A 22,762-nucleotide genomic window follows, 5' to 3' on the forward strand; every position below is an offset into this window, starting at 1 on the left:
GCAATGTCTCTGCAGCCCTGCCTGGAGGAAGTGGACAGGGTCTGTCCCATTCCCCAGCAAACCACCTGTTGTCTGCATGGAAATGCAGGTCGGAATTAGTATGGGTGAGAGGAACCCAAGAGAGTATGAAGGGCCTGACTTTTGTGACCCTTTTGCCAGAGCAGATTCTGAAACATAAGGAGGATTCCTCGTAACCATAAAAGTTGTAGCAATGTATAGTTAAGAATGCAATTAGCACTGCTCAGCATGGGGCCCTGATGGCTTGGAAATGACCAGGCCACCAGACAGGCGCGAGCCATGGTCTCCAGAAACCCACTCCAAGTGGCCAGAGAGCCTTTGGAAGGTCTGTGGAAGAGAAGAGATGAAAGTTGATGGAGAGGAACTCAGCCTGCCACCAACACAGCGCCGCCACAGCGCCCTGCCGGTTGGTACCCACAGTCATAGGTTGCCCTGAAGGAGGGAAAGAAGGCAGTACAGGGGATGAGCCCCGGGGGCCATCTGCAGATCAAGTGCTCAAATCATTCACTCTTGAACTTAATGCCCTGCAGACTGGAGAGACCAGCCAGAGTGGCTCCTGAGCCCACAACATTTTTGAAGTGGAAGGCCTTCTTCTATGACAAATGTGAATAGCAGGGGAACCTCACCCCACCACAAATGTTGACCCCCCAGCTGAGTGCTTGTGGGGAGAGGGGATCTACTCTTCTCATGGTGCAAGCCACAGGCCCACCAGGTTATGTCAATCTGGTTCACTCTCTGCTTTAAGAATGTGCTAGAAGGAACCAGCTGGGGGAGGTACAGTGGATACACAGGACCTAAGGCAAAATCCACTGAGGACTTGCCACAGTTTATGGACAGAGTGAACAAGGCTTGAAAGGAAAAGTGTTTCATGAAGAATCAAGGGAAGCCCCAGCCAAGGAGGTGATCAGGGAGGGACTAAACAAGGGACAGAGAGCAGCAGGCGCCAGCACAATGCAGCCCAGTGGATGACTGGATTTGGCCACCCAGGATACAGGGACAGAAGGGGCTCAAGCCTCTCTGCTGGGGGTGTGGAGGGACAGGACAGTTCTGGCAAAATGCCCAGAGCCTCTGCAAATTATTTCCTGAACTGACCAAGGAGGCTTGCAAGCAGCTAGTCAAGACCACAAAAATATGCCCCTTTCCTTCCTGTTGTCACTTAACAACCTGCTGGAGTAAATCCCCAAGATTAAAATCTAATGCCTTATGGCAAGTAGATGTCACTCATTATGTACCTCAGGAAATTAAAATATAACTATGTGGTCACTGATACCTATGCAGGCTGTGGAATGGCCATCCCCATCTACTTAAGTGCTTTGGGATCATGGCAGCTCCTTTCTCCATGAAAACTGACACTGGTCCAGCCTGGGAAACCAGAGCCTTCATGGAATTTTGCTCTACATGGCACAGAAATCATGTCACTGGGATCCCCTATAACCCTCAGGTTTAATGCATTGCAGACAGAACATGCAAGGAATTAATGACCAGGCTACAAAAATGGGGCAGGGGGAGGGAGAAGGCTCTACCAAATCCCCCTCACAATGCCTTGAACAAAATCTTGTTTGCTTCAAATTTTCTTTCAACTTCAAAATTTTCCATGGAAAGAGCCACCCACAAACAGTAGGCCCCCTTCACTGTGCCCTGCCATTTACCTATAATCTCCCAGCTGGATCCCATCACAAGTGCATGATTGTCCAGCGTCCCTCCTAAAACTGGGTCCAGGGTTTGTACATGTTGACAGAATCCTCACCCCATCTGGGTGCCTGCAGTGAAACTGCCTGCCAGGTAAATTGGGCTTTGGACCCTTGGCCACCAAATTAGCCTGGTCAATTGGGAAGGAGCCCTATCTAAGCTCTTTTCTAATAACTCCTTCCTCATTGATCCTGAGGTAGCCGTACAAGGACCACCTGTGCAGGGGAACACCAGCAGTACCACGCCTGCTTGGCCTAGTGGTTTCTCCGTTGTTGATAATGAGACCTACAATCAGAACCGTCCTCTCTATTTTGCTCTTGCTAATGAAACTTTTGTAGATCAATATAACAAGTCCTATGCTGGCTGTCTCTCACTGACACTTGGTAGTTAACGCTACCAAAAGCCATAGACTACATCCCCATGGCAAGTGCAAGAAACTCTTCTGCCAACATGCCCAACAACACTCTTTAGAAAGCCCCCCTCTGATAATGATAGCACCCCTGGAATCCATGTGTGGCAGCCACACCTTATCTCCTTGGTAAGAGAAATTTCTTTGGAGAAGATCAACACCTAAGTGCCGGGTTGGGTGCAGCTCCCTGGAATGTAACCCATGTGCCTCAAACCATGTGGGCTAATGCAGTAACTGCTCCCTGGGATGATCTGTCACCAACCATTATGCAGGAAATCAATATGGCCTGATGGATACCAGGCCAATATTGCTGGCCACTAGACCCTTCAAATGGGTGGCAGCTGGCTGGATGCATGAGTGGATAATGGGCCCTAAACCCAACATATACCTTCATCCCAAAGTATACCCATACCCACTGTGCACAAGCTTGTGTCACGCCACCCTTGCCATGCTCATAATCACTGCCTCTGATGGTGTAAATATCACTCATGCAGAGATCCCTTGTGCAGTCAATGCATCCTGCTGGCTCACAACCTGTCTACACCGGCTATGAAAGCTAAATGTGTATTGATCCTCACATGCCCCCCGCAGCCTGGCTTCCAGTGAACCAGTCCAAGGAGTGGAGGAGTCCATGGGACATGCAGAGGAAGCATCTTCTTAGTGAGATCCTGCACTGGACAAGGCGTGATATTGGCCTCATCATTGCTGGGATTATTACCCTAGTGGCCGCCATCGCCACCATAGCCACTGCCACTGCTGCACTCACTCAGAGGATCCACACTGTGCACACTGGAAACAATGTGTCCCGTGTGTGGCACCAGCCTTCGCCTCTCAAAATGACTTAAATAAACTGAACTGAACCACTATTTTCCTCATTCAGCAAGAAGCAGACCTCCACCAGGAGCCACGAAGTGTTCTGTTTATGTTGCTAAGGCTCACAGTCACCCTGAATTTCATAGTATTTGCGTCACCCAATACGCTGTATCTCACAATGGAACCTTAGAGTTCTCCACTTTTGCTCAGTTCATGAAGGGCGCTTGGGATGCTCACTGTGTTACGACTGCATGACGTCACTAAGGCCATGGTCAAAATCAAGGGGACTAAGGTGTCTGTCTCAACAGCCTCCTCTTTCTTCCAGGGATTGGCTGAACATTGGAAAAACCTGAGAGCCAAGTTACTAACCCTTATAACGCTATTACTCTGGCCCTACTGAGTGTGACAGTAATAATTTTTTTCTTGTGTTGTGAGACGCTTATGCAAGCATGTGAAGGCCACCAAAGAAAAATAAGGGATGCTAGCAAAAGTCCTTGTGGCAAGTCTGCGGGGGAGACGTGGGGACAAGTGCATGGACAACTGCATATGTGGCATACATGAAGGGCACCTGAGTGGCAGGCCACTCCCCTCCAGCTAGGGGTGTGAGCTGCAGGCTGCTCACCCTGTAGGCCCCTCCCTGGGCGTGAGGCCACCTGTTGCAGACCCTGCACTTGCTCCACGGCCTGCTACTTGATTGGTTGTGGCTCTTCAGAGTCACTCCTGTGCCAGCAGTTGCTCAACAGAACAACCTTGGAATCATCGGTAGGCCAGAGGGAATATTGGTGGGCCTGCTTTGGTCTCCTAGAGTTGTTCAGAAATTATATTGGTGGCTGCGTGTAATGTGCTTAGCTGCTGCCCGAGTGTATACACATGGTAACTGCGCAATAAAATCAGACCTGCTTCCTGCTTGGTGTCTGGAGGTCTTGATTCTTGACTCTCTAGCCACACTGTCCTCGACCCTGTTCCATGGGCCTCGTTGCTGGATGAGACAGCGCCCACACAAACACAAAGGCCCGGTTTCCTTGGAAGCAATGTACAGAAGCAAACGCACGGACCCAGACATGGAGCAGTGCACCAGACACACAAGCACCTGAGGACTGAAGATTGAACACCACAGGGGAGGCTTGTAAAACGAGCGGTCATAACACAGGACGGCCAGCAGGGGGCGCTCTGCTCACTACCAAGTGTTGAAAACAGGCCCCCTGCATCAAGGAGAGGATTGTAAACTCAGGAAACTGGATGAAGTGTCTGCACAGGAGCACAGCCCAGAGAGCAGAGAGTGACTGCAGACACGTGAAAGAGAGGTCCCGCGAGGTGTTGGCAAGGAAAAGGTCCCATTAAGGGCCTGTAGGCTGGCTGGGGATTAAATTGGCAGTAAGTGAGAAACAGGGACAAAAGCTACTCAGTCCCTTGCATGTGCAGGGGTGTCTCCCTCAAGTAGAGACCCAGAAAAGGCCCAGGTTGCTGAAGACTGCAGAGCCTCTGGAGTACAGAATGGAACCAGCAGGTGTCTGGATGCTGGGGAAGATGACAGGAGGGAAGGTAGATGGTGGGGGAGGAGGGGGCCTTGCTGTGCAGACAGGTCCCGGGGTCAGTGTTGGGTGGGAGAGGCAGCCCGGCTGGTCAAAATAATAACCTTGCTTTAATTTGATTTTAATTGGAGCCAGTGGTCTTTTCTTGCGTCCTGGTCTAACACCCTCCCCTGCGCCACACTCACTGTTGTTTGTGTTCCTAGAAGCTGCCATTGTCCCTGGAGTGAGATGAAAGAGGAATTTTGATCTCAAAGAACCTTTTTAAAATCAGCTGTGTTTCTCCAAAAAGAGAATAGTGACGGAGGAAGGTGAGAGCTGAAGGGACTCAGGTCGACCAGAAGCCGGGCAGGGCTGGGAGCTGGTGGGCTGTGCCTGTGGCTGGAGGGCAGCAGGACAGAGCAGGCTGAACAGACAGATGTCAGTCATGGCTGGGGTCCATCCTGATGGGTGGCTTTTCCTTTCTGAGGTGTAGATCCTCAGGCAGTAGCTGCTCTCTGGATGTCACACTCTCAGGTCTCATTGTAGTGAATGTGTCTGTGCGGGATCTAATTGGAGGCCACCTTCTCTCTGCTCTGGAGAGGACAGAACAGCTTATGCCCACCCACACACGGGCCACCGCCCCTGGTGCTATTCACCTCCTGAGGACACCTGGCTGAGACCTTCTGGTATCCTCAGTCATCTCTGTGATTCTTGTCCCTCCACAGGAGCAACTCTGTGGAACAGGCACTTCCTGACCCTGCTCTTCCAGCCAGAGGGCGCCTGAGCCTGCCAAGGGGGAGGGGCCTACCATGCTTTGGGGACAAGTGGTCCAGCTTGACCTGCCTTTAATCCTTGAACTCTGCAGAGACCCTTGGGAGACCCGCATCCTCATGCTTGACTCGGATCCCTGGTTCCAGCAGGCTCATAGTTCACACCCAGCCCATGGCTGGCTTACCACATGGCCACATGCTCATCACTCAGAGCTAAGGGACCCTCAGTTCCAATGTGGCAGCTCCAGATACACTCAGGTCATTGCACTGGTCAGAGCGCTGGTGGTCACTCTATTAGTCTTCCTGGGCTGCTGTAACAAAACACCCAGCCTGGGGCCTTCAGTCCACAGACCCTGACTGTTCATTGATGACCTCAGGCCACCACCCAAGCTAACTCCACCTCTGCCTGATGGCCAAACCCATTTCCAGCCCAGTGGATCTTGGGATAAGGAAAGACATGGCAGCTGGCCATCGCTAGGAGCCCTGCTTCTTTCTCACCACCGATGCTGTGTGGAACAGAAAGCCAGCACATTGGGCCAGCTGTGTCCCCAGTCACCAGCCCACCTTGACACCTCTGAGTTCTTCAGCATCCTCTGGGCTTGGTCACCATCTTCAGACCCAGCCACACCTTGACTCTATTGACTTTGTACCCCAAGCCCCTACAGAGGCTCCAAGTTCTGAACTTACTAAGTATCAAGCTTTCAATTCTGCAGATGTATCAACAAAATTATTACTTTAATTATTATTATTACTATTGGTACTGGAGATTCAACTTGAGGTGCTTAACCACTGAGCTACATCACTAATCCTTTATATATATATATATATATATATATATATATATATATATGCCACAGTCTGGCTGGGCACACAATCACGAGCCACCACACAGCTTGTAGATTCAAACAGCAACTCTTTATTCCCGAACTCACACCAGCCGTCTACAATCACGTTCTGGGGAAATCCATGTTCTCTGCCCAAATCCACGTTCTCTGCCCAAATCCACCTCCACTGGGCTTCTATCTCCAAAATATACTGTCTGAATCCCGTGAGAACTCAAGGGGAACTCAGGCAGCGGATACGCCCTATTCCCAGGAGGAATAATCTTAAACCTTAAACCTGGAACCTAAACTGGGAACACCCTAAACACGATTATCTTAAAACCGGGAACACCCTAATCTGCCTTGGTCCTTGAGCAAGGTCACCTACATTCAATGTCGCTGCAACATGTCAGCAACATGGGGTACGCTGGCAAGGAAATTGTCATACCTACTTGGCTAATGGCTCCCAGCATCTCCCCCCTTCTGATTAATTAAACAACAAGCAATGTGGCTTAAGGACCGTGCCTGGTAGGTTGTCCAATTCAACATATGGTTCTTACCCGTCATCGGAAAACTGACCTTTAGGCGTCAGCCTCCTGTCTTAGGTTGATACCACTGCAATTGAATCATACCCGTCACTGACTACCGGTCCAGCATACAGCCATACTTGTGGATAGGTCTATGCACCAGTGGGGGGGTGAGGTTCTTTGCCTCACCTCTGTTGGCCCCCAAATTTGGCCTTGGTGCCAGTGGGGGAGTGAGGTTAATGTGGCTTAAGGACCGTGCCTGGTAGGTTGTCCAATTCAACATATGGTTCTTACCCGTCATCGGAAAACTGACCTTTAGGCGTCAGCCTCCTGTCTTAGGTTGATACCACTGTAATTGGATCATACCCGTCACTGACTACCGGTCCAGCATAAGCCATTGGCCCCCAAATTTTAGACCATCACTAGCAGAAGGGAGGAGGATACAGAAATGCCACGACACCAAGCCAATTGACGGCTCCTTGGGAAAAAATTGCATCACTGGTGACACCATCAGCAAAGATATGCCAGCATTACCACAATTCGCTGCACCAAACGATAGTTACATAGTCCAGGCAAGTTCTGCAAGCAGTTCAAAGCGGAGGAATCTATCAATATGTCCATTTCCTCCCAAAGTAAGTTTCCTCCCAAAGTAAGTTGACTCTTTGATTGAGCATTACTTGTTGAGTTCTTCACCGGCACTGGGATGGAGATAGGAATTCTGGCAATGATGCTAAAGAGACATTATCCTGAAAAGAATTATTAAATATAATGAAAAGGAAAGGTGAAAGTAAACAAACAGATCTGTTAACCTACTTTAAAAACAATCCTTAACAGCCTTTTACCTAATTTAAACTAGTAAACAAACAGATCTGTTAACCACCTTTAAAAACAATCCTTAACAGCTGTTTACCTAATTTAAATTAAACCATTTAAATCACGTGAATAAAAAAAATAATAATAATTCGGATCCATTTTTTCATGAGCGCTCCTCATATAAGAAATATGGACATATGCACATACAGACATACAACACAAAACACAAGAGTGTACACAAACGTACAACACATAAGAAAATAGTAAAGGCCTTGTAGCTTTACCTAGGTGAAATCTCCATTGCAATGTTTAAAAACTCCAGTCAAAAAATAAAACTGATCAGCAAAACATTAACCTAGGTTTTTATGAGCTCAAAAAATAAAAATAGAACCTTATGATGTGGAAAAATGCAATAATAAAATAGCTATTGAAAAAAGCATCCTGGTTTATCAGTGTCGCAGATGTAAGAATGGCCAAGCTGGAGTTCTGGATATCAGCTGTTATGGATTTGAGTCAAATCATCTTCTTTTCGATCTGTAGAGACTGTTTTAGTTAATCTCTCTGGAATCCAAATGGGCTGCTGTTCTCCCTGTGGAAAAACACAAACAGACCCCCGACTCCAGACAATCACTGGGTCAGGACCTTTCCATTGTCCTGTTAGAATATCTTTCCAAAGTACTTTAGGCTTATGTACATTTTTTGGATACATATGCCTTTCCGCAGCACTAAGTCCTGATGAATCCAAATTTAAAAAGTTTAGAGTAAAAAGCGTTATTTTAAGTTTATCTTTGGGGGATATATACCCCCTTCCAATTCCCTCTTTTTGCTTTAATAAGTATGTCTGTATCTAATAGTTGTCTTAGCTTTATGCATTTTCTATCTGTGTAATACCTTACTTGACATTTTCAACCATTTTCTATCTTATTTCTATCTTCTAGTTTTTTGTTTTTTTTTTTTTCCTAAGGTTTGTATTTTTACCCTTAGTTGCTTATTTTCCTCCTAGTTTTTTTTTTTTCCTATTTTGTGGGTTTAAAATTCTTGTCTTCATACATCCTTTCTATCTTTTTACATCTTCTATATCTTTTTTCTTTTTAACTTTCTATACTTCTGTCTTTAAAGTTTTTCACTTTAAATTTTTAATCTTCTTTATCTAAATATCTTTTATCCTATTATCTTCCCATTTTTTTTAAGCAATGCCTTTAAGATTAACTAAGCTTCTTTCCTCCATCATGAAGGCATTTTAACCACCTTCAATTTAACCTTTTAAAGCCTTCCAATTATCATCTATACTGTACTTATAAATGTACTTTTTCACCACCTACAGCTTCACTCTTTTAAACAAGGCTTAGATTCTGTTTAAATCGCTTTAATGTTAGTTTACATGGCTGCCCTTCAACCAAAGGCTTTTTTTTAAACTCCATTGAGAAGCTTTGTCTCAATCTGCCATGTACAAATACCTTTTTTCTTCTTTCTTCCTTTCTCAAGCTTTTAAAGTAAGTCTAGTTTCCTCAAAATCTTTTTAAACGGCATTTTACAACTTTTTACTTTACCACACAGAGATTATCTCATCTAGAAACATTTCTTTTTCCTTTAACCTTTTATATTAAAATATATTTTCACATCTTGAATATTTTTCTATCTCTTTTTTAACCGTTAACCCTTTTTATAAATTCACATTTTGAAACAACTCTTATAAAATTTCTGATTTAGACAAATTACTCCACTTTAATAAGATGAAAGACTTTCATGTTTTTTATGATACTATAATACTATAATTGAAACCCAACTGAAAATTTTTCTACTCTTTGTATATAAATTACACATGATAGAATCTTAACACTTAGTAACCTTGTTTTAGCAAAGACACAGACCAAAGCAATATTAAACATTTTTCCATTCACCAATTTATGAAAACACACATAATGTTTAAATATATTACCTTATGGAACTTAATAAGTAAAGAGTACTTGATTTCATATTTAGTGGTTGATATTTTAACACTTTAGCTTTGTAAATTAATCAGATGTCTGTAAAAACCAAATCTTAGACAAATGTAGTAAACAGAACTAGCCATCTCTTTCTTGAAGAAAAATCCTTCTATAGGATACCATGATGGTCCCATTGATATACTTAATAACTCGTCTTTAAAAAGCCATGGGATACATTTTTGTACTGTATCAACATATGCCCTAATTGTTCTTGGTCTTACTGGGGTGCCTCCTTCCTCTAACAATTTATCTTGCTCGGAGGCGAACAACTTCAAACCTTGAGTCAACCATTTTCCCCAGTTTGCCTGAGAAAGTTCTAGGAACAGGCAAATTGAAATAAAAACAAAATAAATCAAAACAATAACACATTGTTTTTTGAATTGGTCACCCATTCTTTCGATCTTCCTCAGGGGCCAGCAATTTCACTTACCTCCAAGCTTCAGAAGTTCCCCGTACGGGCCACCAAATGCGGCAGTCTGGCTGGGCACACAATCACGAGCCACCACACAGCTTGTAGATTCAAACAGCAACTCTTTATTCCCGAACTCACACCAGCCGTCTACAATCACGTTCTGGGGAAATCCACGTTCTCTGCCCAAATCCACCTCCACTGGGCTTCTATCTCCAAAATATACTGTCTGAATCCCGTGAGAACTCAAGGGGAACTCAGGCAGCGGATACGCCCTATTCCCAGGAGGAATAATCTTAAACCTTAAACCTGGAACCTAAACTGGGAACACCCTAAACACGATTATCTTAAAACCGGGAACACCCTAATCTGCCTTGGTCCTTGAGCAAGGTCACCTACATTCAATGTCGCTGCAACATGTCAGCAACATGGGGTACGCTGGCAAGGAAATTGTCATACCTACTTGGCTAATGGCTCCCAGCATATATATATATATATATATATATATATATATATATATATATATATATATATATATATATTATTTTGACATAGACTCTAAGTTGCTTAGGGACTTTCTGAGTTGCTGAGGCTGGTCTCCAACTTACAATCCTCCTGCTTCAGCCTCCCAAGTCACAGAATTACAGTGTGTGCCACTTCAAAATGAATATTGACACAGGCACATTAACATAGGTTGTAAATTATAAGGTAGAGCTTATCTATTATTACATTATAAATATACAATTATTATTAAATAATGAAATTCTATGTTACATAGTCTATTTAACATTCTATGGGTATTCCCTATCTGGAGCAATGAGACACAGCAGAATCAGGACCCACCCAGCTGCCCCTACCCACACAACCTCCCTCAAACTCTGCTCCCCAGGAAGCCAACTCCCATGGCCCTAGACCATTTCTAACCCATGATCGTACTCAGTCTGTTTGATAATCTGCCTAGCAGCACCCAACTTGCTTGCTTCCTGTGTTCTTAGAGATCTCTGCTCCCAGGACGGAAGGACTCCTCAAAAACATAGTGTTATCTGCTGTGGTGTGGCATGCCTGTAATCCCAGTGGCTTGGGAGGCTGAGGCGGGAGGGTTGAATTTGGGGGCCAGGCTCAGCAATGTAGTGAGGGCCTGAGCAAATGGGCAAGACTCTGTATATAAGATATAAAAAAGGGCTGGGGATGTGGCTCAGTGGTTAGGCACACTGGGTTCAATCTGCAATACCAAAAAAAAAAATAAAATAAAATAAAATAAAATGAAGATAAAACAACCTACTAGGCTGCTAATCTAGGATAATCTTGGCTGATGAATTGAGCATTCGGGATGTTGGTTGCTATGGGAATGATACACTGAAATACAGTGCAGTTTTGTGGATGGGGTGGTGCTGTGTGTCTAGTGATTGGAAAAAAATTATTTAAAATCGACCAGTGCAAGTAAAATTTCTTAGTGCTGCAAAACTCAGCTCCAGAAATGATAATTTTCCAACTGTTAAACTAGAGTATACTGAGTCTGTGAGGGTTTTCCTGGGGCTGTTATAATTAATAACCCAAAACAAAGAGACTGAAATCAAAAGTGATCCAGGAACCACCACCCCCTCCCCCAGCCCTGGAGGGCAAATGGCTGAGACCAGGGTCACAAGGATGAGCTCCCTCCACAGGATCCAGGGAGGCTCCTGCCTGCCTCTCCCAGCTCCTGGGGCTCCAGGTGGCCCCATGATTCCATTCTCTAACTCTGTCTCCATGTGGCTCCATCTCTGTGTCTGTGTCCTCTCTTCTGTCTCTTGTGAGGACACTGCCATTGCATAAGGGCCCCCTGACCCAGAAGGAACCCATCTCAGATCTTTCACTAACTACCTCTGCTGAGACCCTGTTTCCACACAAGATCCCACACAGGGGTTCTAAGGGCCATTTGTGGACAGGACCCACCTCTTACAATGGTGTCCAGCTCCCTCCACTGGCTCCACAGAAGCTCCTTCCTGCCTCTCCCAACTCCTGAGGCTCCAGGTGGCCCTTGGCAGAACAATGTGGTGGCCTCTCAAAAGCTTAGGATTGAATCACAATATGACCCAGCAATGCCACTGCTGGGTTCAGACCCAAAGGATTTGAAAGCTATGGGTGCAAAAGACACTTGCATATCCTGAGTTCACAGAAACCCTGATCCCCAGTATGACTGGGGACTAGGGAAAAAAATATGTCTTCGTGGGGTGTGGGGGAGACAGGGCCAAAATGGGGCAAAAGAGATGGTCTGAGTGGGGGACTTTGAAGGCTAGAAGATCTTAGAAAGTGTGGGGAATTTTCTTATTTTGGCTAAACTGTGTACATGATGTCATACAGGCTTGTAAAATTGTACTCTGTTCTGAGCCCTTTATTCTCAGGATTAGCAAATCACTAACTTTACTCAAATCCATCAGCATGCATCTGTCTATATATCTATCCATCTGTCTATGTACCAGCCATCCCTCCTTCCACCCATCTGCCCATTTTCTCTCCCATGCATCATGGATTTGTCTATTTGCCCACCCATCTACCCATTCATCCAGCCATCCATTCAGACATACATACATCTTCCCATCAGTCCATGCATCCTCCCACCCATTCACCCATCCTTCCATTCATCCAGGGCCATGTGGCCACTTCACCACATCCCTAGTCCTGTTTTGTATTTTTTTTAGAGTCAAGATCTCACTGAGTTGCTTAGCACCCTATTTTTGCTGATGCTGGCTTGAGCAAGCAATCCTCCTGTCTCAGCCTCCTGAGAGGCTGGGATTACAGTCCTGCACCACCATGCTTGTACTTCTTATTTCCTCATTGGTCTGATAACAGGTTGGAGTCACCATCTGGGGTTATTTTCTCAGATCCATCACACTTATGCTCCCACCCACCTTCTTTGAACCACAATGAAAAGGGGGGCTGGGGATGTAGCTCAGTGCTATAGTGCCCCCGTATCAATTCAATCTCCACATGGGGGACAATAAAAGCACCTGGGATTCAATTCTCAGCTCTGGGCAGCTATGTGCCCACGTTTCCACAGTTTTTACACAAGAGCCCCCCTGGTCCATGGGCAATATTGTTAGGTATAATGAATGTGAGACACTATGCAGGATGTGAAAGACTTCACAAAGTCCAACTTAAGAGAAGAGAATAAAATGGTATATACTTTCCATTATTGGGGTTAATATGTCAGGGTGTCTTGGACCCAATTGGCAAATTTTTATGTTTTACTTGCTGGCTTTCTGGCAGAGCTGAGCATTGTTATTATTTCTTTCTGATAGTTAAACCCAGGAAGCTGAGAGCCCTGGGTCAGCTTCTGGGGGTACATTGCTTCCTAGGCAGGATGCAGATGGGCTTGTGGCTTTTCTTGAAAATGTTGGTGCATCTCAAACCTTGACATAAAAAGAGTTCACAAAGGGGGACTTTATATTGAGAGAAAATAATGAGGTCAGTCTGTGCAATAGAATGACATGTTTTAAGGGGGCAAATGAGCTTGAGCTCACAGACATGTTATGAGACTACAGATGCCTGAAGCCTAACCTAATACATTTCTACATTTTATGATATTATTAGCATATCACCTAATGCAATAATAATACAATATTATTCTTTTACAATTAATACGAACTCCTACATACAATTTCCCCTATACATTCATGACAATGATTTCCCTTTCAAGAAAATCTCAAAGCCCTTGTCAGCACCTAAACACAGGGTAAGACAGGGTTTCCTTATCTCCCTAGTGTAGCTGCACTGGTCAAAGTTCCTTTCCTGATTTCAATCAACACCTTTTCTTTTTGATTTTAGGGCAAACAGCTGAGCAGACTTGTGGGATCAGCAGAGTCAGGTCTGTACATAAGAATTGATATTTGTGGAATGTAGACTATCTACATTGAGCACAAGGCGCCCATTTTATTTCCGCTGCACATTGCTGTTTTAGAAGGTTGCCTGCCTCCCCCCCCCCACCCCTTTCTCTGCTGGGGATGGAACACTGAGCCACAGCCCCAACCCCAAATGTTTCCTTTTATAGCTCAGGCTGCCTCCTCAAAGATCAGAGGCCAGGAGGTAATGAGAAATACTAAAATAATTTTCAAAATGTTTTCATTAGTAGATATCACATATATGTGGATATATATGATATCTTTAAAGAGTGTTTCAAAAATTTGGAGACAGTGTCTTTCTAATTTGCCTGAGGTATATATATTGTATATATATATATATATATATATATATATATATATATATATATATATATATATATATATATATATATATATATATTTTAAAACCAGTGGGGCTTGACCTGGACCACTGAGCTACATCCCCACTCTTTTCCTTTCATTTTAAGAGAGGGTCTCACTGACCTTAGGCTCCTCCAGCCTCACCCTCCCTGAGAAGCTTTGCTTTGTTTTTGTGTTGAGGTTAAACCCAGGGCCTCGCCATGCTCAGAAAGCACTCTATGGCTGAAGCCTAGCTCAGCGCCAGGTGTCACCTCTGCACCAGAGGCTATGTCAAGGCTTCCCTCCTGTATTAGTTCCCAGCACAGCTGAAAAGCTCCGCCTGAAAAGGGCTGGGGCCAAGCATCTGTCACTCTACCCAATTTCAGCCAGTGATTGGATGCTGTTGGATGTCAATCACGATGCAGAGGCGGGCCTGGAGGCCGTCCATCCCGGATGCTGGGGGAACTACCCAATCAGTGCGCAGAGGGAGAGGAAGGGCGGGCTTCCGCAATCTCGCGAGCGTTTCTTCCTCAGCGACTCCCCTCCTCATCCTTCAAGCCGAGAGTTCTCTGCTCCAGGGACTCAGGTGACTCTGCGCTGCCTGTGTCCCCCCCACCCCCGTCTCGGGTGCCTGGAAGTTCCTCAAGAGGACGCCGGGTCACCACAGAACACAAAAATGGTGAGTTTGCGACCAGGGCTGAAGGCACGCGTCACCACCCGCCTTGGGGCCTGGTGCCCGGGTGAGCTGGGGAGCGCAGCGGAGTCGTGGCCCTGTCCCTTGGTGTCGTGGGGTGAGCTGGGTTTTGGGTTTTTGAGGTGAGCTGCTGAGCGTGGCAGAGTCCCCGCTGGAGGGTGGCCCTGTTCCCTGTCCCCTGGTTCCCTGGGTTTGGAAGGGCGGCTCAGGGCCCTGGTGTCCCCTTTGCTCCCTACTGGTGGCCCGACCCACTCTTCCCAACGTGGAGGAAGCAGGGCCACAAATGCACCCTCCTTCTCCCAGGGGAGCTCCTCCGGAGGCTGCTGTAGGTTCCCCAAATTGCAGGCGCCTCCTCCCTTCTAAACCCCACCTTCCCTCCAGCTCACAGCTCGGCCAGACGTTCGTTCTTCCCACTTGGTCCAAATGGACACCGTCCGCTAATTGTCACTTTTCATTTAGCGAAATATTGGAGAGAATAGTTCTTTTCTTTTAATTGGGGACCCAAACTCGGGGAGCTTTATCAGCCACATCCCCAGCCTCCACTTTTACTGATTTTTGAGATCTGCACCCACTTGGTGTGGAAGCTGGTCTCCAACCTGTGATCCTTCTGTTACCGCTGTTTACCAGTGACGAGTCCTTGCTTCCCCGAATGCTGAAGTATAACACCAGAGAAGCACGCTGAGGCAAGTGTAGAGTGGAAAGTAGAGGTTTATTAAAGGACAGCAGAAAAGACTTCTCCCCGCAGGAAGAAGGGGACCCAAGAGGTGGAATCCCTGTAAGGGGGAGGTCTTCCCTCTTTTATAGCTAAAGTCTTCTTTCCGCTTTCCCACACTTTGTTTCTCATTATGTTGCAGTGATAGAATGCAGGTGGGAAGGTCCAAAAGGTGGGAGATTGGTGGGCTGGAGGAGTAATCAGGGCAGGAACGGCCTGGGGTGGATTTTGGATTATGATTATCAGTTCCTTAGAATGGATTCCTGCCTTGGGGACATTAACATTTCAATTGCTGCTCTGGTTTCCAGGACTCCATTCTCTATACGGGCCTCTGTTTTATTTATCTTACACAATATTAGACCCAATTTACCTAACTACCTATCTGTAAATCTGGCTTCACTTCTGCTTCAGCCTCCAAAGTTCCTGGGATTACAGGGCTGTGTGGAGGGGGCAAAACTGTGACTTATGCAGTCAAGGGGAGAAATAAAGAATGTCCACACACTTGTGCCCCTTTCAATGCTCTATTCACTCAAATTACTTAATACAGTTGAACTGTATAGGTTCTTAATCAAGAAAACAACAATCCTTAATGCTAGACATTGCCATAGACATAATCAATTCACAGCAAAATGTGCCACAGCCTGGAAGCAGCAAACTAACTGCTGGGTGAAGATGAACTTGTGAAGGTGGATACAGCAGGAGTGGGAGCCATTTATTGTAGGACAGTAGGGGTATATCTACATAATTAAGAACAAGCTGTGTATTCAGTTAATGAAAACTAGGTATAACAGTCAACCAATAAGGAATCATCATCTTCATGATTACACACAGCTTAACTTAATTGACGTAATCTAGACACAGCAGTCACTCATTAAGGAATCTCTATCATCTTAATGGCTTGCTGGGCTTACTTCTCAACCACTACTTCCTTTGGCTAAAAGCCAGGTGCCATCTTGACTTGTTTATCACCCTAACTGCAACAATTCTAGGTTAATTAATTCACAGCAAACAATTCTAGATTCATTCTAAGCACTGGAAAACACACTTAATTTATGATAAGCTAATGACATTCCCTCTGCATGCTAAGTTCAAAGATCTTATGTCTTAGGCTGTGAGTCCAGCAGATGCACACTCACTCAGACCTCGGTGACCAGGTCTGGAACCAAGGCAAGCATTTCCTGGTGTGGAGCAGAGGAGCAGTTGAGGAGGGGGTCCTAGGGAGGAGGTGCAGCTCTCACCAAGGTCCAGATGAGGCAGTAGAGTTTGAGAATGGTGAGGATCTTGCAGAGGCTCAGGAAAGATGCCAAGTGATGGGATGTCAGGTCCTCATCAGACTCTCCAGCTCGAGTGCATCCTTGTTTCTGTTGGCTGAATTCCTGCTCATCAGCTCTATCATTTATACTAAATTTGGGGGCTTTTGATCACGCTTTCAATCCTTATCAGCTACCACCCTATTTCTCAGTGACATCATTTTCCCTGGGATCATCTCCACCCTGATCCTCTTGCCTTTCCCTATTATCAGGCAAGGACAGACTGCCAGAGGCTTCACTCTCTTTATCAGGGTGAGGGGAAGGAACTTGTTTGAGGCTTTACTGGAGGGATCTGTGGATGTGCCTGGTGAAACTGCAGGTCTTTTAAAATGGAGTTGCTTAGGCTCAGGCCTAAGGCCATTCTAACAAGGCCTGTGTCCCTGGTAAGAAGAACACTTTTGAAAGCATTTGTTTTCTATTTGTGATTATTATACTTGAGAAGAAAGAATAATCACTTAACAGTTCCCTGTGTTTGGTCAAAATAATTACTTTAAAAGGAAAAAGCCATTTGTACATAGAACCTAGGGATATTGAATTTTGGGTTATGTTCCAAGCCCCCCTGCCCCAATTTGACATAAATCATTTATTTACTTAAATTTGTTTTTATTAGTTATACATGGCATTATAATGCATTTTCACACAGTACACATAAATAGAGTGTCACTGCTCCTTTTTCTGGTTGTACTTGATGTGGATTCACACCAGTCCTGTAGTCATATATGCACATAGGATAATAGTGTTTGATTCATTCTTCTGTTCTTCATCCCCAACTCTTTAAATTTGATTTTCAGATGGGGTCTGGCTATGTTGCCCAGCCTGGCCTGTAAGTCCTGACCCTCCTGCTTCAGTTTCTCAAGCTGTTGACATTAAAGGCATTGGCAATCCCAGCTATAGAAAATAGTTCATTTTGATTTAAATATTAATGACCATACTCAGGAACATGGATTCAAGTGACCCTAAATGATGTATGTGTCCCACCCTGAAAGACAAGGATTAAACCCAGGGGCACTTAATCACTGAGCCACAATCAGTCCTTTTTAGATTGTATTTTGAGACATGATCTCATCAAGTTCCTTCTGGCCTCACTAAATTGCTGAGACTGACTTTGAATTTAGCAGTCCTCCTACCTTATCCTCTAAAGCTACTGGGATTACAGTTGTGTGGCCCTGTGCCTGGCCTACATGAACTTTTATAAAAGAAACTGTGTATCACTACATTAACCAATTGCATTGGTAGGATCATCAGATTGGTGGGCTGCAGAAAGAAAGAAAGGAAGGAAAAAAAAGAAATTTCTTCTGACTGTTGTTATTACATTCTTACTTTGGTAGATGGTGGGGACTAAATGTCTAGTAAGGGTAGGGATATATTCTGAGAAATTTAATAGTTTTGAGAATTGTGGTCTGATACAGAAATTAAGATAATTGGCTATTAAAGGGCTTAAGATAGCCCAAGATAATTTTTGGTCTCCATACAGAACCCTGCCTTTCCACCCTCATGGTGGTCTGGTTAGCCAAGTCAAATACTCTGAAGGTTCTTTGATGTAGATGCAACTGTATAGAGAACTTGAGCGCACAGCTGTAAAAATCTTGTGCTTCTCCCTTTATCTTCCTTAGGTGTAGACACCATGTCAGATTTCTTGGGCAGAGGTTCCTTTTGGACGCCTCACAAGGTCCTATGTCCTCAGCCACTGTCCTCTCCTGGAGCTGCCACAAGGTGCCCACAGCTGCCCTGGTCCCTGCAGGGTAAACAGAACTTCAGGCCCTGGGTCAGTTCCTCCAAGAGGACAGCCTTAGTTGTGGGGTGCAGCCTCTCAGGGAAGCTGCTGGGGGCTCTGGGCTGAGGAATCTCCTGGAACAGGCCTCATCTAGACAGCTACTTCCTTGGGACCTTGTTTTTCCCAAGCTCTGTTCCCATTCCTTGGAGAGAGGTGGCCAGTCAGCCTGTGGATGCTGGTGTTGAGGGTCCAGGTCACCAGTGATTCCTGCCCTTTCAGTCTCACAGTGTGAAGGAGCGACACCTCTCCCAGAGCATAAGCAACACCCACCCCAGTGCAGAGCTGTGCAAACCTGAAATGCCTCATAGACTGGAGTCATGGTCTAGGTCCCTGGGACGGTGATCCTAGAGGCTTTCAGGGAGCAAGACCAGGAGAGGTCAAGTCCCAGATGTCAGGGACCTTCCTTGCCCCTTGAGCCTGACACATGTGTGCTCCCTCAGCACCAAAGCTTTCTGTGTATCACTTTGCAATGATCTGCTCACATTTTGAGGCCCAGGTCTATTTTTTCAGAGCAAAATGGGATGGACTATTATCAAATAGGCAAGAAAGAAGTGGATTTTAAAAAGTCTAGTTACATTTCCATTGTGAAAACAATTACAGCCAGGTACAGTGGTGCACACCTGTGATCCTTGCTGTTCCAGAGGCTGAGGCAGTAGGATTGTAAACTTGAGTACAGCCTTAGCGACTTAGCCAGGCCTTATGTCTGGGGTTGTTACTTATCAGTAAAGTTCCTCTGGGTTTAATCTCTGATCCCAAACCAAAGAAAAAGAACAGAACAGAAAAACAAACAAACAAAAAATAAATAAATAAATAAACACATCTAATTTATCTTTTGCTACCCCTGAGTATGCATAGAAAATTGGAGAGATTTGATCTTGTCTTTTCAATGATTTCCAATTGAAATTCATGTCCTAGATTCCAGAATGCCACTTAAGATACAGAGAAACTCTGTCTACCATTATTGCTGCAGGAAATGAATCCATTTCTACAAAAATTATGGTGGATAAATTTATGAATTTGATTTTATGTAAATTAGTTACAGTCGTTGACAAGCTGATGAATTTGACAGGAATGACAGTTTGTTGTTACTGTTGTTGTCTGGACTTGGCAGGTTCATGTTAGCTGTGTGTTTTTTGGTATCAGGAATGGAACCCAGAGGTGTTTAGCCACTGAGCCACATCCCTGGCCCCTTTTAGATTCTTCCTTTTGAGTCAGGGTCTTGCTACATCAACTTGGGCCTCTGACCCCTGAACCACGGGGGTTACAGATGTGCACCATCACACCCATCTTCATTGGAAGTTTTAAGGACAATTTTGGCAATACCTAAAATACCCAACTGTGATCATTTAAAAATCACTGAATACTTTATCAGTGAAATAATAAATGACACCTGTTTTCTGAAAAGGAGAGTGATATATGTCTCAGTGAGGGTGCTGATCCTCTCACAAGCACTCTCACCATGTCACCTGATTCCTGTTCCCTCCTAATTACCTCCTCCTAGGGCTACCCATTTGGGAGCTGGCCTTTTAACTTATGAAACTTTGGAGTAACATAAACGCTCTCTCTACTCTCTCTGTCCTGTACAACATTTTCACTGGTCTTAGATACAGTGTAGTATTTTCATTTTAGATATAGTTTTTCTAAGTTCACCCCATAAAACACAATAATCCAGGCCCTGAATTTCACATAATTTACTGAAATGCTCTTTGTTTTTTCAAAGAGTGTAGATCATGGGCAAGTTCAGTCTCCTTTGTAAGAAAGTGTGTTGTCTTTTCATTGATTTTTGTTGCCTCTCATTGTGTATCTTTTGTATTATAATCTTTTTTTATCACTCATTACATATATTTTCAGAGTTGTTTTTTTTTTGTTTGTTTGGTTTTTTTTTGTTTGTTTGTTTGTTTTTTTTTTTTGTGTGTGTGTGTACATGGACTGTTGAGGATTGAACCAAAGGCTATCAAGTTCTTACTACTGAGCTACTCTCCACCCCAAGAAAATTAGTATTGTAGACTGGGGTTTACTTATTTGCTGATGTATTGAGTGCTGGGGTTGAAGCCAGGGACTTGCTCATGCTTATGTTGTCCTCAAGAAAAATGAATTTCAATGTGTGAGCAGCATTTTGGAGGTGGGCAGGTGTTTCACTGGTTAACAAACCTAGAGGCACTTGACCACTGAGCACGTCCTCAGCCCTTCCTATTTATTATGTACCTATTTATTTTTATTTTTATTTTGTATAGTTGTAGAGGGGCAGTATACCTTATTTTTGTTAATTTATCTGTGGTGCTAAGGATCATACCCAGTGCCTCATACATGCTAGCAAGTGCTCTGCCACTCAGCTACAACCCCAGTCCCCCCATTTATTGTTGATGAAGACCAAGTTTCACAAAATTTCTGGATGTCTTGCTAAATTGCTGAGAGAGCCTCCAACTTGCCAGTTCCATGCCTTGACCTCCCTAGTGGCTGAAATTACAGGTGCACACCACCACACCAGCAGTTGGAATACCTTTTAAAGATTTATCATGCAGGGGTTGGGATTGTGGCTCAGAGAAAAAGCGCTCACCTAGCATGCGTGAGGCCTTGAGTTCGATCCTCAGCACTACATAAATATTAAATAAAGGAATTGTGCCCACCTAGAACTAAAGAATAAATATATATTAAAAAAAAGATTTATCATCCAGTTTCTTTCCAGATGGAAATAGTATTGAAAATCAGTTTCGTTGCTTTTGTCCATAGTTTTGAAATTTGTAACGACGACTTTTCTTCATTGCTTTATTTTTTGCATTATTATTTGGGAAAGGTATTCATTATGTAATATTGTTTCTTATGTTTATATTTGTTAAAGTTTATGGCATGTAGTTCATTCACTTCCTTATTAAATCAATTTTGTGTTTCAGAGCAATTTTAGACTTATAGTTTGTTAGTCAATATTTTCTAGAGGAACAGCATCAACACGAAGTGTGATCTAAAAGGGGACGTATTAGATTGGCCTACTTGACCTGAAGCTGGATGTCCACAGTGGCCATCTGCAGCTGGAGAGCTTGAGAAGCAGTAGCTGCAGAGTCCAAGAGGCTGAAGCCTCAGAACAAGAGGGATCACTGGTGCTGCCCTAGTCAGACCAAAGGTTCTGGAAACTCCCTGGAGAATCACAGGCAGAGTCCACTTTGGGAGAGTGAAGAAGGCAGAGTGTGATATCCTCAGGCCATTGCAGCAGCCATTGGAGCAGAAAGGGGCTTTCTCTGCTGCTGCTTCCTTCTTCTTCCAACTTTTGTTCCACCTAAGACACCATCCTATTGGATGGTGCTGCCTATACCTAAGGAGGTTCTCTAGTTTGGTTCTCTGTTCCACATGCCAATCATTTGTAGACACACCCTCACGGACACACCCAGAGGCCTCTTAATCACAGGTATCTCTTAATCCAATGCGGTTGACAATTCTAATGAGCCATTACATATAGTATCAAACACTCTACACTGTTCTCAATATTTTGCATGATGTTGGATGCTTGTTAGTTACTGAATCAGTGTCCTACATTTGATTAAGAGAGTGGATGAAGCAACACTTTATCATCAGCTGAAATCCATCCTTTACCTTAGGGTTCCTCCTCTGTGTGGTGTGATTTTGTGTGTCACATATTCTACATAATAATGTCATACAGAAGAGTTTCAGTGCATCTATGATGTTGTCTCTCCTGGAATGTTCTTGACTTGGAATCTTACTGCACTTGGCCTTTCAGACTGGCTTCTCTCACTTACCAGTCTGCCTTTAAGGGTACTGTATCTTTGCAGGCTGCAGAGCTCACTTTCTGGGTGATGTTCTTTGGTTGGTTAAACTGCAGCTCGTCCATTCAGCATTGAAAGGTGCATCTTCCTTGCTTCTAGCTTTGGGCAGTTCTGGACATGGCTGCTGTAGTCACTGCTGAGAAGTTTTCTGTGCATAATTTTCACCTCATTTGCATAGACACCTGGGAGTGTGGTGAATTAATTGTAGAGTGCACCATGTTTATTTTGTAAGAGCGTGACTGTCTTCCAGAGACAGTGTTCTTCTCTCCATTCACATGAGCAAGGGAATGGTGCTTGCTGATTTAAGTTTTCACTGTCTTTTGGAGCTTGTGTTGTTTGTCATTTCACCACTCCAGTTGAGTACCTGGTGGCACCTCATTGTTCATTTTGAAGTTTCCTATTTATATGCAGGTGAACATCTTCTCACACATGTGTTAACTGTGCCTATTTATTGAGTGATTGTCTTTCCAAATCTTTTTCTCACTTCCAAGTTGGTTGCTTATTTTTTTTA

At 44.5% G+C, this 22,762-nt stretch overlaps 1 protein-coding gene across 4 annotated transcripts in view; it reads left to right on the forward strand.

The window, feature by feature from the left end:
• The window catches only part of LOC114084545 (zinc finger protein 433-like), a 60,397-nt gene that overhangs the window by 16,449 nt on the left and 21,186 nt on the right, over positions 1-22,762 (forward strand). The window contains exon 1 of one of the 4 annotated variants that reach the window (XM_071606529.1): positions 14,516-14,664. The exons of 2 other annotated variants lie outside the window; for them this stretch is intronic. In XM_071606529.1, coding sequence (XP_071462630.1) covers positions 14,662-14,664 — 3 coding nt within the window. In that variant the 5' untranslated portion in view covers positions 14,516-14,661. Of the gene's footprint in view, positions 1-14,515; positions 14,665-22,762 lie in introns of those variants that run through there. One more of the 4 variants, XM_071606531.1, reaches the window with a different exon arrangement.

Source organism: Marmota flaviventris, chromosome X (genome assembly GCF_047511675.1).
Source record: "Marmota flaviventris isolate mMarFla1 chromosome X, mMarFla1.hap1, whole genome shotgun sequence".
NCBI lineage: Eukaryota > Metazoa > Chordata > Mammalia > Rodentia > Sciuridae > Marmota > Marmota flaviventris.